This window comes from Triturus cristatus, chromosome 2_1 (genome assembly GCF_964204655.1).
Source record: "Triturus cristatus chromosome 2_1, aTriCri1.1, whole genome shotgun sequence".
NCBI lineage: Eukaryota > Metazoa > Chordata > Amphibia > Caudata > Salamandridae > Triturus > Triturus cristatus.
The window spans coordinates 23,275,224-23,291,497 of record NC_140581.1 but is presented as its reverse complement, the minus strand read 5'-3'; the positions used below and the strand labels follow the sequence as shown (position 1 = coordinate 23,291,497).

Sequence of the window (16,274 nt, the reverse complement as noted above, 5' to 3'; positions counted from 1 at the left end):
GGTTATTCCCAGTGATTTAGCCGAGTCCACGAGGGTCGGTGGGCAATTTAAGGCTGTGATGGCCTTAATCCATATCTGAATTTCAGGGTCGGTTTTAGGAGGGGAGATTAGAAGAAATTCTGTTTTCTTTGCGTTCAGTTTGAGTTGATTGGAGGCGAGCCATTGAACCGTCAGCTTCAGGGTCTCATTCAGGGAGAGTATGTCCTCGAGGGATGAGATTTTGACATAGATCTGAATGTCGTCAGCGTACATGTGGTAGGAGATGTTTGCAGTGCGTAGGACTTCGGCAAGCGGTTCTAAGTAAAGGTTGAAGAGGGTGGGGAACAGCGTTGATCCTTGAGGGACTCCAACCGTGACCGGAGAGGAAGCAGACAGGTTGCCGTTGATTAGAAATCTCTGAGATCGGTTTTGGAGGAAGCATCTAAACCATTTTAGGACAGAGACATCTAATCCCATCCTGAGTTGGAGGCGCTCGAGTAAATTTCCATGGTTGACCGTGTCGAAAGCCGAGGATAGATCTAGGAGGATTAGGAGACAAGTTTTGCCTTGGTCAAGGCCTTGGAGGGCATCATCGATGATGTGGAGCATGGTGGTTTCAGTGCTGTGTCCCGGTCTGAATCCGGATTGGAAGTCATCGAGTAGGTGGAAGTTGTTGATGTGTTGACTTAGCTGCAGTTGCACACACTTCTCCAACACTAAGAGAGGGATGTTGGAAATAGGTCTGAAGTTGTCAGGGGAGGCTGGATCCAGCGACGGCTTTTTCAATATGGGGACAGCTATCAAAGAGTCAGGAATTGATCCCTGTCGGAGAGAGGCATTAATTATTGTGGTCCAGCTAGGAATAATGGAATGAGCGGCGGCAGCTAGGCAGTTGAAGGGGAGTGAGTCGTTGAAGTGGTTGTTCGGGTTTAAGGTAGATAGGATTTTCTTCGTAGAGTGTGAAGTCGGTCCAGTGTGCTTGATTCTTAGGTGAAGCCTGTTAGGGCGGCAAGGAAGGAGGAGGCAGGTCAGGGGGAGGTAGAGAGTATAAGTTTGTTACCTAAGGCTTTGATTTTGTCCACAAAAAACAAGGAGAATTCCTCGGATGATATTAGAGACTTGGGGTTTTCTTTCGATGTTTTAGCCAGTTTGTTGGATTGGTGTTTGACCAGTTCGAAGAGTTTGCGGGGTCTATTCTGGTTGTTCCCCAGTTCTGATCTGAATAATTCTTTTTTTGAGTTGAGGATGTTCCTATTGTATGTATTTCTGGCCTGACGGAGTGGTTTTAGGTGGGCGGCAGAGGGGTGCTGTCTCCAGATTCTTTCGGATTGCCGGAGGGATCTCCTCTCATTGTTGAGGGATCCAGTGAACCTGGGGTTTCTATCTTTGACTTGGGTTCTTTTTAGTTTTAGAGGGGCTAGGTCATCCAGAATGTTCAATATAGTCGCAGAGTAGTGATTGTTGAGATCACTGACCGTTGAGATATGCGAGGGGGGGAGGTCATATTTGCACCGAGCATGCAGTTCTTTGTGGTCCAGGTTCTTGGTGTCTCTAACCCAGCGTTTAGGGATCACCGGCTGCGGTGCCCTTGTCTTGTGGGTGCCAGGTAGTTGGAAAGCAATGGCGTGGTGGTCAGAACAGTCACAGGGGTCTATGGCGATGAGCTTGACTGTTGATTCCTTAGAGATGATCCAGTCAAGAGTGGCCCCTTTCGAGTGAGTTGGGAGTGAGCAAGATTGGGTCAGGGCATGGTTGGCCAGGAGGTCTTTAATGGCGTTGACATGAGGATCCTTGGGATCGTTCCAGTGCAGGTTGAAATCGCCAATGAAAATGTCTTTAGCGTTGGAGGAACTCTTTGCTGTGAGAATTTCCATGAGGTGGTCAGTGAAGGAGTCATTCATGCCTGGGGGGTGGTCAAAGATGTGCAGGTTGCACGGTTGGGTGGAGTTACTGCAAATGGAGAGGGCGCGGTATTTGCAAGAGTCGGTGGTATCCGCCAGAAGTTCCGTGAGAAGAAGGTTAGAGCGATAGATGCAGGCGATGCCACTTCCTTTCTTGCTATGTTGCCTGTCCAGCCTTGCAATGTTATAGTTGGGAGGGACTAAGCGGTCTAGGCATGGGGATGAGGAGTCGTTTAGCCATGATCCTGTTAGAATTGCTAAGTCGAGATTTTTGTTTAAGATGAGAGCAGCAATATCAGAGGCGTGCTTTACTGCCGATCGGCAGTTAATTAAGAGACCAGTCAGAGATGGGTCAGAGGGAGTGTCGGGGGTCGGGGCAGACAGGTATATAGGCGCTAGATTGCTTTGAATCACCCTTCGGTTACTGAGGGTAGCTGGTCTGCAGGGGTTGACAGCGACCGTGCATATGAGATGTTTGGCACTCACGTCTGATGGGCAGTGGGTAACTGGGACTGCATTGTAGTCCTGTAGGATGGAAAGGATTTCCTTTTCAGTGAGGTCTAGCGGATTTGGTGTGGTGAGAGTAGAGTTGTAGGAGAGGATGAGAGCTAGGGTTTCCTCCTCTGAAAGGTGGCAAGGAAGCTTACGAGGGCGAAGGTGCCTCAAGGATAGAGGTAGTGGGTGTTTGGGGAGCTCTGTGATAAGAGGGGGGTGGGGTTCAGCAGGGGCTTGTGGCTAGCGAGGGAGAATTCGGCGAGGGGAAGGAGGTTCATTAGATCAAGAATGGAGACATGGATGCTCTGAATTATATTGGCAGCTTTGGAGTGCAGTGTATCGATATCCATATAAGGGGGAGGCGCTAAAGCACAGGGGGGCAGAGGTTTAGTGGCAGTTCTATTGTCATGCCTACAGGATAGGAATGAAGGGCTAGCTCGACCTGAGTCGTAGGATTTTGTGGGCGTCTCATTCTCACGGTCGGAGTGGGGAGCTAGTGGGGAGGGGACCAGAGGTCCAGGCCGGTTCTATTGGCAAGGCCCGGGAGACGTGCTTGGAGGGTTAGGATGGACTGTAAGTAAGAATGGAATGTAAGACAGCCATCCCAGTTGATGTTGTTATACTGGGTGTTTTCAATGTAAGACTGCTGTCCCATTTGGTGCTGTTGTACCGGGTGTATTCAGCGTAAGAAAGCTGTTCCAGTTGCTGCTGTTATAGTGGGTGTTTCTATTGTAAGACAGACGTTACAGTTGGTGTATTTATACTGGGTGTTTTCCGTGTACGGCAGCCGGCAGCTGTCTCAATTGGTGCTGTTATGCTGGATGTTTTCAGTATGAGTCAGCCGTCCCAGCTGGTGCTGTTATACCAGGTGTTTTCAGTGTAAGACAGCCGTCCCAGTTACTGCTGTCATACCGGGTGTTTTCAGTGAAAGACAGCCGTCCCAGCTGGTGCTGTTATACCAGGTGTTTTCAGTGTAAGACAGATGTACCAGTCGGAGCTGTTATACCAGGTGTATTCAGTGTAGGAAACCTGTTCCAGTTGGTGCTGTTATACCGGGTGTTTTCGGTGTAAGACAGCTGTCCCAACTGGTGCTCTTATAACAGGTGTTTTCAGTGTAAGACTGCCGTCCCAGTTTGTGCTGTTATACCGGGTGTTTTCAGTGTACGATAGCTGTCCCATTTGGTGCTGTTATACCAGGTGTTTTCAGTATAAGACTGCCGTCCCAGTTTGTGCTGTTATACCGGGTGTTTTCAGTGTACGATAGCTGTCCCATTTAGTGCTGTTATACCAGGTGTTTTCAGTATAAGACTGCCGTCCCAGTTTGTGCTGTTATGCCGGGTGTTTTCAGTGTACGATAGCTGTCCCATTTGGTGCTGTTATACCATGTGTTTTCAGTGTAAGACAGCCGTCCCAGTTGGTGCTGTTATACCGGATGTTTTCAGTGTAAGACAGCCGTCCCAGTTACTGCTGTTATACCGGGTGTTTTCAGTGAAAGACAGCTGTCCCAGTTGGTGCTGTTATACCAGGTGTTTTCAGTGTAAGACAGCTGTCACAGTTGATGCTGTTATACCAGGTGTACTCAGTGTAAGACAGCCGTCCCAGTTGGTGCTGTTATACCGGATGTTTTCAGTGTAAGACAGCCGTCCCAGTTACTGCTGTCATACCGGGTGTTTTCAGTGAAAGACAGCCGTCCCAGTTGGTGCTGTTATACCGGGTGTTTTCAGTGTAAGACAGCTGTCACAGTTGATGCTGTTATACCGGGTGTTTTCAGTGAAAGACAGCTGTCCCAGTTGGTGCTGTTATACCAGGTGTTTTCAGTGTAAGACAGCTGTCACAGTTGATGCTGTTATACCGGGTGTACTCAGTGTAAGACAGCCGTCCCAGTTGGTGCTGTTATACCGGATGTTTTCAGTGTAAGACAGCCGTCCCAGTTACTGCTGTTATACCGGGTGTTTTCAGTGAAAGACAGCCGTCCCAGTTGGTGCTGTTATACCGGGTGTTTTCAGTGTAAGACAGCTGTCACAGTTGATGCTGTTATACCGGGTGTACTCAGTGTAAGACTGCAGTCCCAGTTGGTGCTGTTATACTTGGTGTACTCAGTGTAAGACATATGTCCCAGTTGGTGCTGTTATACTGGGTGTCATTAAATGAGTTCACCCAGTGGTGACCAATAAGTATAGAAAGTGTCTTAACATAACATGTACTTGTAAGGCGCACATTCCGCCAGAAGGGTGTCTTATTGATGGATAACACAGTTCGTGCTGTTATACTCGGTGTATTCAGTTTAAGACAGATGTTCCAGTTAGTGCTGTTATACCGGGTGTACTCAGTGTAAGACAGCTGTCCCATTTGGTGCTTTTATACCGGGTGTATTCAGTGTAAGACAGCTGTCCCAGTTGGTGCTGTTATACCAGGTGTTTTCATATGAGTTCACCCAGTGGTGACCAATAAGTATAGAAAGTGTCTTAACATAACATGTACTTGTAAGGCGCATATTCCCCCAGAAGGGTGTCTTATTGATGGATAACACATGTTCATTGCCACCAAACAGAATGGGCCTCAGAATGATGAAAGGCTGAGAGGACATGCAGTGATTCAAACCTGTGACCCTGAGGTCAAACACAGATCTTTCCACTGGGCTACCAGACCCAGTATGGCATGATATGACATGACATGTCAAAACATAACATACCACACCATGACATGACATAGCACAACATGATAATGGAGTTTACCGATGAGCCAAAAAGCGTAGGTGGCATTTGATTCTTAAATGTTGTTGTTTTATTATTTTTAATAAATGATGCAGTTGTTCACATTAGTAAGCTCTCAGCACAGCAAACAGACAGGGACATGGCTAGGCCTCTGCTTGGATCTTCAGCCACAGGTAAAGCCTGGCGAGCTGAAGCGGAGAAGCCTTTGTCTGATGCAGCCCTCTGGATGTCTTCTGCACACGTCACTCAATGCGGATGAAGACATCTTGTCCAACCCTATTGGAGAAAGGAAAAGAAGTAAAGGTTTGTTCTTGGTCTATCGCAGGGTGTAAGGGATGGGGCAGAATATGAGCTCTTCTCTGATGTAGCTTGAAGTACGTAGCACATCTTCGACCAACCCGTTATTGAACAGGGTCCACCGCAAGCGGTGCTTTAAGTGGGCAGTTACTGTCCGGCACCGAGTGTCTGCACTTCTTTTATTTGAAAGGGAGAGTACCTGCACTTCTCAGCACTGTTGCAATTCACTAAATGGAAGAGTACAGGCACTTCTTGGGAGCGCACAGGTAGTATAAGTAGCGATTACCTGCACTTCTACGTTTCCATTTAAAGCATTGACTGCAAGTTCCACTCTAGATCTCTGCCTGCCTCTCTAACCGACGCCTGTTCACTCACATAGGCGCCTCAGGATCCCAAGGGCCCCCCGTATCCTGCTGAGTCCAACAGGGATCCAACTGGTCCCGGGTGATCATCAGCATCTACATGGACCCCGTGGGACTGAGCTCTAGGACCAGCAGCAGGACCGTCAGTCCCCCAACGACACACAACTGTCCCTAGAAAGCAGCGCCTCCTTTAGCACTCAATGCCTCAAGCACTGCCTGACCTAGTCCAGACCCAGATGACCAGCACCTGTTGGACACTGACCCACTAAAGCCAGAGGGGCATATTATCAAGCACGGCGGTAACATTTTCGCCGCTTTGGCGGCAGAACACTGCCGCTAAAGCGGCGATAATGGGCTTGATAATATGCCGCAGAGAATTCCCATAGAAGCCCAGGTTGACACCAGAACATGGGCTTCTATGGGAATTCTCTGCCGCATGTTATCAAGCGCATTATCGCCGCTTTAGCTGCAGTTTTCTACCGCTAACATGGCCATAATTTCAACGCCGTTTCTTGATAATATGCCCCAAAGTTCTCCTAACTGTCAATAAGAAGCAATTACAGAGCCCAGACCTGCCTCAGTGCCAGGAACTTCTGCGGATTCAAGTCATTTGTTGACCTCACCATATCAATCAGACTCACCCTTGAAACTGAACTTGCTCTCAATAAACTCCCCTCTAAGAAGAGCGAGCTCAGTCTGCGCTGCTCTTTGTGCTAAAGAACAAGAAACTATTCCTCGCACTCAGAGACTTCAGCACTGCTGTCCAAGAGGGCTGCTATTCTTGCATCTGGATGGTGGATCCACCCAGGCTCCACGCTGGCCCCCTATAAGGACACGATACATGCCGCAGGAGGTCTCATCGATATTCTGAAGAAATATGAACACATCAGCCCCACCCTGAAGGAAATCCACAGGCCCCGCTCGCCAGACTGCACCATCTTCAAGCCTAGCTCCATCATCTACAAAGCCATCACAACCAGCACCCCCACCTATGTGCTAACAAGCCACCATGTTGGTGGCTCTCGGCACGAGAGTGGTCAAGACACCACCAGACTGGAGCAGACGAAGAGGGAAAAAATCAAAAACTAAGCCGTCCCCATCGACACACCTCGGATGTGGAAGATCATGTTTGTGATCGTCAGGGCTGCCCACACCCTTCTCAAATTCAGGGAAGAGCTGAAGATGCCCCTCTTTAAAGAACAGTCCACTCTCTCTCTCAGAGGCAGAACCCTCTCAGAACCCAGCACTCCCTGCCTAGGTTCATCCTCTGGTTCACGCTAATACAGCACTCTGCTGCCCTGCCCCTAGGTGCACACTATACAAACACCATATACATACAAACAAGAAGCGAACAGCACACTTGCTGGAAAGTATGACACCTTGAAAAAAACTGGCATCAAAGTGACAACCCCTGAACACATCTATGAAATTCCAATGCAACAGGAAACCTTGAATAGTATAGTTTCCAGAGTACTCAGACATCATTTACCTAGTGTACAGCTCGCTTACATACTCCTGAGTGGTACAGCACCTAGCATGCAGCCAGCTTCCAGGCACCTCTGTGGTGCACTTCCTAGTGTACAGCTGCTTGCATGCTCCTGTGCGGTGCTGTTCCTAGCCTGTAGTGAGTTTCCAGGTTTCTCTGCGGTGCACTTACTATTGTACGGTTCGCTTGCTTCTCCTGCTTGGTACCATGCTTAGCCTGCAGCCAGCTTCCAGGCCCCTCTGTGGTGCACTTCCTAGTGTACAGCTCGCTTGCATGCTCCTGCGCAGTGCTGTTCCTAGCCTGCAGCCAGCTTCCAGGCTCCTGTACGGTGCACTCCCTAGTGTACAGCTTGCTTGCATGCTACTGTGCAGTGCTGTTCATTGCCTGCAGCCAGCTTCCAGGCTCACTGTGGAGCACATCCTAGTGTACAGCCCGCTTGCATGCTCCTGCGCGGTACCATGCTTAGCCTGCAGCCAGTATCCAGGCTCCTCTGCAGTGCACTTCCTAGTGTACAGCTGCTTGCATGCTCTTGTGCGGTACTGTTCCTAGCCTGCAGCCAGCTTCCAGGCTCCTCTGTGGTGCACTTTCTAGTGTACAGCTCACTTGCATGCTCCTGTGCGGTGCTGTTCCTAGCCTGCAGTCAGCTTCCAGGCCCCTCTGTTGTGCACTTTCTAGTGTACAGCTTACTTGCATGCTCCTGTGCAGTGCTGTTCCTAGCCTGCTGCCAGCTTCCAGGCTCCTCTGTGGTGCACTTCCTAGTGTACATCTCGCTTGCATGCTCCTGTGTGGTGCTGTTCCTAGCCTGCAGTCAGCTTCCAGGCCCCTCTGTTGTGCACTTTCTAGTGTACAGTTCACTTGCATGCTCCTGTGCAGTGCTGTTCCTAGCCTGCAGCCAGCTTCCAGGCTCCTCTGTGGTGCACTTCCTAGTGTACATCTCGCTTGCATGCTCCTGTGTGGTGCTGTTCCTAGCCTGCAGTCAGCTTCCAGGCCCCTCTGTTGTGCACTTTCTAGTGTACAGCTTACTTGCATGCTACTGTGCAGTGCTGTTCTTACCCTGCAGCCAGCTTCCAGGCTCCTCTGTGGTGCACTTTCTAGTGTACATCTCGCTTGCATGCTCCTGTGTGGTGCTGTTCCTAGCCTGCAGTCAGCTTCCAGGCCCCTCTGTTGTGCACTTTCTAGTGTACAGCTTACTTGCATGCTACTGTGCAGTGCTGTTCTTACCCTGCAGCCAGCTTCCAGGCTCCTCTGTGGTGCACTTCCTAGTCTACAGCTCACTTGCATGCTCCTGCGCGGACTGTGCCTAGCCTGCATTCAGGTTCTAGTCTCCTCTATGGTGCTCATCCCTGTCTACAGCTCGCTTGCATGCTCCTGCGCTGCGATGTGCCTAGCCTGCGGTGCACTTTCTAGTGTACAGCTTACTTGCATGCTACTGTGAAGTGCTGTTCCTAGCCTGCAGCCAGCTTCCAGGTTCCTCTGTGGAGCACTTCCTAGTGTACATCTCGCTTGCATGCTCCTGTGTGGTGCTGTTCCTAGCCTGCAGCCAGCTTCCAGGCTCCTCTGTGGAGCACAGCCTAGTGTACAGCTGCTTGCATGCTCCTGTGCGGTGCTGTTCCTAGCCTGTAGTGAGTTTCCAGGCTTCTCTGCGGTGCACTTACTATTGTACGGTTCGCTTGCTTCTCCTGCTTGGTACCGTGCTTAGCCTGCAGCCAGCTTCCAGGCCCCTCTGTGGTGCTCTTGCTAGTGTACAACTCACTTGCATGCTCCTGCGTGGTACCACATCTAGCCTGCAGTCAGCTTCCAGGCTCCTCTGTGGTGCACTTCCTAAGGTACAGTTCACTTGCATGCTTCTATGTGGTACTGTGACTAGCCTGCAGCCAGCTTCCAGGTTTCTCTTTGGTGCACTTCCTAGTGTACAGCTCACTTGCATGCTCCTCCATGGTACCACACCTAGCCTGCAGCCAGCTTCCAGGTTCTCTGTGGTGTACTTCCTAGTGCACGGTTCGCTTGCATGCTGCTGCGCTGTGACATGCCTAGCCTGCAGCCAGCTTCCCAGATCCTCTGTGGTGTACATCCTAGTGTACAGCTCGCTTGCATGCTCCTGCGTGGTGACCTGCATATAGCCTCTACTGTACTGCACGGCCTAGAGCTGGGATATGCATGTGTCAGACAGACATGCATCAAACAGACTTGAAGATAGCCTCTACTGTACTGCACGGCCTAGAGCTGGGATCTGCATGTGTCAGACAGACATGCATCAGACAGACTTGAAGATAGCCTCTACTGTACTGCTCGGCCTAGAGCTGAGATATGCATGTGTCTGACAGACGTGCATCAGGCAGACCTGAAGATAGCCTCTACTGTACTGCACGGTCTAGAGCTGGGATATGCATGTGTCAGACAGACATGCATCGGACAGACCTGCATATAGCCTCTGCAGTGCCGCACAGACTAGATCTGGGATCTGCATGTGTCAGACAGACATGCATTAGACAGACCTGAAGATAGCCTCTACTGTACTGCACGGCCTAGAGCTGGGATCTGCATGTGTCAGACAGACATGCATCAGACAGACCTGAAGATAGCCTCTACTGTACTGCACGGCCTAGAGCTAGGATATGCATGTGTCAGACAGACATGCATCAGACAGACGTGAAGATAGCCTCTACTGTACTGCACGGCCTGGAGCTGGGATATGCATGTGTCAGACAGACATGCATCAGACAGACCTGAAGATAGCCTCTACTGTACTGCACGGCCTAGAGCTGAGATATGCATGTGTCAGACAGACATGCATCAGACAGACCTGAAGATAGCCTCTACTGTACTGCACGGCCTAGAGCTAGGATATGCATGTGTCAGACAGACATGCATCAGACAGACGTGAAGATAGCCTCTACTGTACTGCACGGCCTAGAGCTGGGATCTGCATGTGTCAGACAGACATGCATCAGACAGACCTGAAGATAGCCTCTACTGTACTGCACGGCCTAGAGCTGAGATATGCATGTGTCAGACAGACATGCATCAGACAGACCTGAAGATAGCCTCTACTGTACTGCACGGCCTAGAGCTGGAATATGCATGTGTCAGACAGACATGCATCAGACAGACCTGAAGATAGCCTCTACTGTACTGCACGGCTTAGAGCTGGGATCTGCATGTGTCAGACAGACATGCATCAGACAGACCTGAAGATAGCCTCTACTGTACTGCACGGCCTAGAGCTGGGATCTGCATGTGTCAGACACACATGCATCAGACAGACCTGCATATAGCCTCTACTGTACTGCACGGCCTAGAGCTGGGATATGCATGTGTCAGACAGACATGCATCAGACAGACTTGAAGATAGCCTCTACTGTACTGCTCGGCCTAGAGCTGAGATATGCATGTGTCAGACAGACATGCATCAGGCAGACCTGAAGATAGCCTCTACTTTACTGCACGGTCTAGAGCTGGGATATGCATGTGTCAGACAGACATGCATCAGACAGACCTGCATATAGCCTCTGCAGTGCCGCACAGACTAGATCTGGGATCTGCATGTGTCAGACAGACATGCATTAGACAGACCTGAAGATAGCCTCTACTGTACTGCACGGCCTAGAGCTGGGATCTGCTTGTGTCAGACAGACATGCATCAGACAGACCTGAAGATAGCCTCTACTGTACTGCACGGCCTAGAGCTGGGATATGCATGTGTCCCACGGACATGACTCAGACAGACCTGAAGATAGCCTCTACTGTACTGCACAGCCTAGAGCTGGGATCTGCATGTGTCAGACAGACATGCATCAGACAGACCTGAAGATAGCCTCTACTGTACTGCACGGCCTAGAGCTGGAATATGCATGTGTCGCACTGACATGACTCAGACAGACCTGGAAATAGCCTCACCTGTACTGCACGGCCTAGAGCTGGGATATGCATGTGTCAGACAGCCATGCATCAGACAGACCTGAAGATAGCCTCTACTGTACTGCACGGTTTAGAGCTGGGATATGCATGTGTCAGACAGACATGCATCAGACAGACCTGAAGATAGCCTCTACTGTACTGCACGGCCTAGAGCTGGGATCTGCATGTGTCAGACAGACATGCATCAGACAGACCTGAAGATAGCCTCTACTGTACTGCACGGCCTAGAGCTGAGATATGCATGTGTCAGACAGACATGCATCAGACAGATCTGAAGATAGCCTCTACTGTACTGCACGGCCTAGAGCTGGAATATGCATGTGTCGCACTGACATGACTCAGACAGACCTGGAGATAGCCTCACCTGTACTGCACGGCCTAGAGCTGGGATATGCATGTGTCAGACAGACATGCATCAGACAGACCTGAAGATAGCCTCTACTGTACTGCACGGTTTAGAGCTGGGATATGCATGTGTCAGACAGACATGCATCAGACAGACCTGAAGATAGCCTCTACTGTACTGCACGGCCTAGAGCTGGGATCTGCATGTGTCCCACGGACATGCATCAGACAGACCTGAAGATAGCCTCTACTGTACTGCACGGCCTAGAGCTGGGATATGCATGTGTCCCACGGACATGACTCAGACAGACCTGAAGATAGCCTCTACTGTACTGCACGGCCTGGAGCTGGGATATGCATGTGTCAGACAGACATGCATCAGACAGACCTGAAGATAGCCTCTACTGTACTGCACGGCCTAGAGCTGGGATCTGCATGTGTCAGACAGACATGCATCAGACAGACCTGAAGATAGCCTCTACTGTACTGCACGGCCTAGAGCTGAGATATGCATGTGTCAGACAGACATGCATCAGACAGACCTGAAGATAGCCTCTACTGTACTGCACGGCCTAGAGCTGGAATATGCATGTGTCGCACTGACATGACTCAGACAGACCTGGAGATAGCCTCACCTGTACTGCACGGCCTAGAGCTGGGATATGCATGTGTCAGACAGACATGCATCAGACAGACCTGAAGATAGCCTCTACTGTACTGCACGGCCTAGAGCTGGAATATGCATGTGTCAGACAGACATGCATCAGACAGACCTGAAGATAGCCTCTACTGTACTGCATGGCCTAGAGCTGGGATCTGCGTGTGTCAGACAGACATGCATCAGACAGACCTGAAGATAGCCTCTACTGTACTGCACGGTCTAGAGCTGGGATATGCATGTGTCAGACAGACATGCATCAGACAGACCTGAAGATAGCCTCTACTGTACTGCACGGCCTAGAGCTGGGATATGCATGTGTCAGACAGACATGCATCAGACAGACCTGAAGATAGCCTCTACTGTACTGCACGGTCTAGAGCTGGGATATGCATGTGTCAGACAGACATGCATCAGACAGACCTGAAGATAGCCTCTACTGTACTGCACGGCCTAGAGCTGGGATATGCATGTGTCAGACAGACATGCATCAGACAGACCTGAAGATAGCCTCTACTGTACTGCACGGCCTAGAGCTGGGATCTGCATGTGTCAGACAGACATGCATCAGACAGACCTGAAGATAGCCTCTACTGTACTGCACGGCCTAGAGCTGGGATCTGCATGTGTCAGACAGACATGCATCAGACAGACCTGAAGATAGCCTCTACTGTACTGCACGGCCTAGAGCTGGGATCTGCATGTGTCAGACAGACATGCATCAGACAGACTTGAAGATAGCCTCTACTGTACTGCACGGCCTAGAGCTGGGATCTGCATGTGTCAGAGAGACATGCATCAGACAGACTTGAAGATAGCCTCTACTGTACTGCACGGCCTAGAGCTGGGATCTGCATGTGTCAGACAGACATGCATCAGACAGACCTGCAGATAGCCTCTACTGTACTGCACGGCCTAGAGCTGGGATCTGCATGTGTCAGACAGACATGACTCAGACAGACCTGAAGATAGCCTCTACTGTACTGCACGGCCTAGAGCTGGGATATGCATGTTTCAGACAGACATGACTCAGACAGACCTGAAGATAGCCTCTACTGTACTGCACGGCCTAGAGCTGGGATCTGCATGTGTCAGACAGACATGCATCAGACAGACCTGAAGATAGCCTCTACTGTACTGCACGGCCTAGAGCTGGGATATGCATGTGTCAGACAGACATGCATCAGACAGACCTGAAGATAGCATCTACTGTACTGCACGGCCTAGAGCTGGGATCTGCATGTGTCAGACAGACATGCATCAGACAGACCTGAAGATAGCCTCTACTGTACTGCACGGCCTAGAGCTGGGATCTGCATGTGTCAGACAGACATGCATCAGACAGACCTGCATATAGCCTCTACTGTACTGCACGGCCTAGAGCTGGGATATGCATGTGTCAGACAGACATGCATCAGACAGACCTGAAGATAGCCTCTACTGTACTGCACGGCCTAAAGCTGGGATCTGAATGTGTCAGACAGACATGCATCAGACAGACCTGAAGATAGCCTCTACTGTACTGCACGGCCTAGAGCTGAGATATGCATGTGTCAGACAGACATGCATCAGACAGACCTGAAGATAGCCTCTACTGTACTGCACGGCCTAGAGCTGGGATCTGCATGTGTCAGACAGACATGCATCAGACAGACCTGAAGATAGCCTCTACTGTACTGCATGGCCTAGAGCTGGGATCTGCATGTGTCAGACAGACATGCATCAGACAGACCTGAAGATAGCCTCTACTGTACTGCACGGCCTAGAGCTGGGATATGCATGTGTCCCACGGACATGACTCAGACAGACCTGAAGATAGCCTCTACTGTACTGCACGGCCTAGAGCTGGGATCTGCATGTGTCAGACAGACATGCATCAGACAGACCTGAAGATAGCCTCTACTGTACTGCACGGCCTAGAGCTGAGATATGCATGTGTCAGACAGACATGCATCAGACAGACCTGAAGATAGCCTCTACTGTACTGCACGGCCTAGAGCTGGAATATGCATGTGTCGCACTGACATGACTCAGACAGACCTGGAGATAGCCTCACCTGTACTGCACGGCCTAGAGCTGGGATATGCATGTGTCAGACAGACATGCATCAGACAGACCTGAAGATAGCCTCTACTGTACTGCACAGCCTAGAGCTGGGATCTGCATGTGTCAGACAGACATGCATCAGACAGACCTGAAGATAGCCTCTACTGTACTGCACGGCCTAGAGCTGGGATATGCATGTGTCCCACGGACATGACTCAGACAGACCTGAAGATAGCCTCTACTGTACTGCACGGCCTGGAGCTGGGATATGCATGTGTCAGACAGACATGCATCAGACAGACCTGAAGATAGCCTCTACTGTACTGCACGGCCTAGAGCTGGGATCTGCATGTGTCAGACAGACATGCATCAGACAGACCTGAAGATAGCCTCTACTGTACTGCACGGCCTAGAGCTGAGATATGCATGTGTCAGACAGACATGCATCAGACAGACCTGAAGATAGCCTCTACTGTACTGCACGGCCTAGAGCTGGAATATGCATGTGTCGCACTGACATGACTCAGACAGACCTGGAGATAGCCTCACCTGTACTGCACGGCATAGAGCTGGGATATGCATGTGTCAGACAGACATGCATCAGACAGACCTGAAGATAGCCTCTACTGTACTGCACGGCCTAGAGCTGGAATATGCATGTGTCAGACAGACATGCATCAGACAGACCTGAAGATAGCCTCTACTGTACTGCACGGTCTAGAGCTGGGATATGCATGTGTCAGACAGACATGCATCAGACAGACCTGAAGATAGCCTCTACTGTACTGCACGGCCTAGAGCTGGGATATGCATGTGTCAGACAGACATGCATCAGACAGACCTGAAGATAGCCTCTACTGTACTGCACGGTCTAGAGCTGGGATATGCATGTGTCAGACAGACATGCATCAGACAGACCTGAAGATAGCCTCTACTGTACTGCACGGCCTAGAGCTGGGATATGCATGTGTCAGACAGACATGCATCAGACAGACCTGAAGATAGCCTCTACTGTACTGCACGGCCTAGAGCTGGGATCTGCATGTGTCAGACAGACATGCATCAGACAGACCTGAAGATAGCCTCTACTGTACTGCACGGCCTAGAGCTGGGATCTGCATGTGTCAGACAGACATGCATCAGACAGACCTGAAGATAGCCTCTACTGTACTGCACGGCCTAGAGCTGGGATCTGCATGTGTCAGACAGACATGCATCAGACAGACTTGAAGATAGCCTCTACTGTACTGCACGGCCTAGAGCTGGGATCTGCATGTGTCAGAGAGACATGCATCAGACAGACTTGAAGATAGCCTCTACTGTACTGCACGGCCTAGAGCTGGGATCTGCATGTGTCAGACAGACATGCATCAGACAGACCTGCAGATAGCCTCTACTGTACTGCACGGCCTAGAGCTGGGATATGCATGTGTCAGACAGACATGCATCAGACAGACCTGAAGATAGCATCTACTGTACTGCACGGCCTAGAGCTGGGATCTGCATGTGTCAGACAGACATGACTCAGACAGACCTGAAGATAGCCTCTACTGTACTGCACGGCCTAGAGCTGGGATCTGCATGTGTCGCACCGACATGCATCAGACAGACCTGAAGATAGCCTCTACTGTACTGCACAGCCTAGAGCTGGGATCTGCATGTGTCAGACAGACATGCATCAGACAGACCTGAAGATAGCCTCTACTGTACTGCACGGCCTAGAGCTGGGATCTGCATGTGTCAGACAGACATGACTCAGACAGACCTGAAGATAGCCTCTACTGTACTGCACGGCCTAGAGCTGGGATATGCATGTTTCAGACAGACATGACTCAGACAGACCTGAAGATAGCCTCTACTGTACTGCACGGCCTAGAGCTGGGATCTGCATGTGTCAGACAGACATGCATCAGACAGACCTGAAGATAGCCTCTACTGTACTGCACGGCCTAGAGCTGGGATATGCATGTGTCAGACAGACATGCATCAGACAGACCTGAAGATAGCCTCTACTGTACTGCACGGCCTAGAGCTGGGATCTGCATGTGTCAGACAGACATGCATCAGACAGAC

At 50.5% G+C, this 16,274-nt stretch overlaps 1 protein-coding gene across 1 annotated transcript in view; it reads right to left on the bottom strand.

Moving 5' to 3' along the window:
* Positions 1-5,136: 5,136 nt before the first annotated feature.
* The window catches only part of LOC146863632 (avidin-like), a 137,821-nt gene continuing 126,683 nt past the window's right edge, over positions 5,137-16,274 (bottom strand). The window contains exon 4 of the mRNA XM_085627696.1: positions 5,137-5,365. Within this exon, the coding sequence (XP_085483822.1) occupies positions 5,332-5,365 (34 nt within the window). The 3' untranslated portion in view covers positions 5,137-5,331. The remainder of the gene's footprint in view (positions 5,366-16,274) is intronic.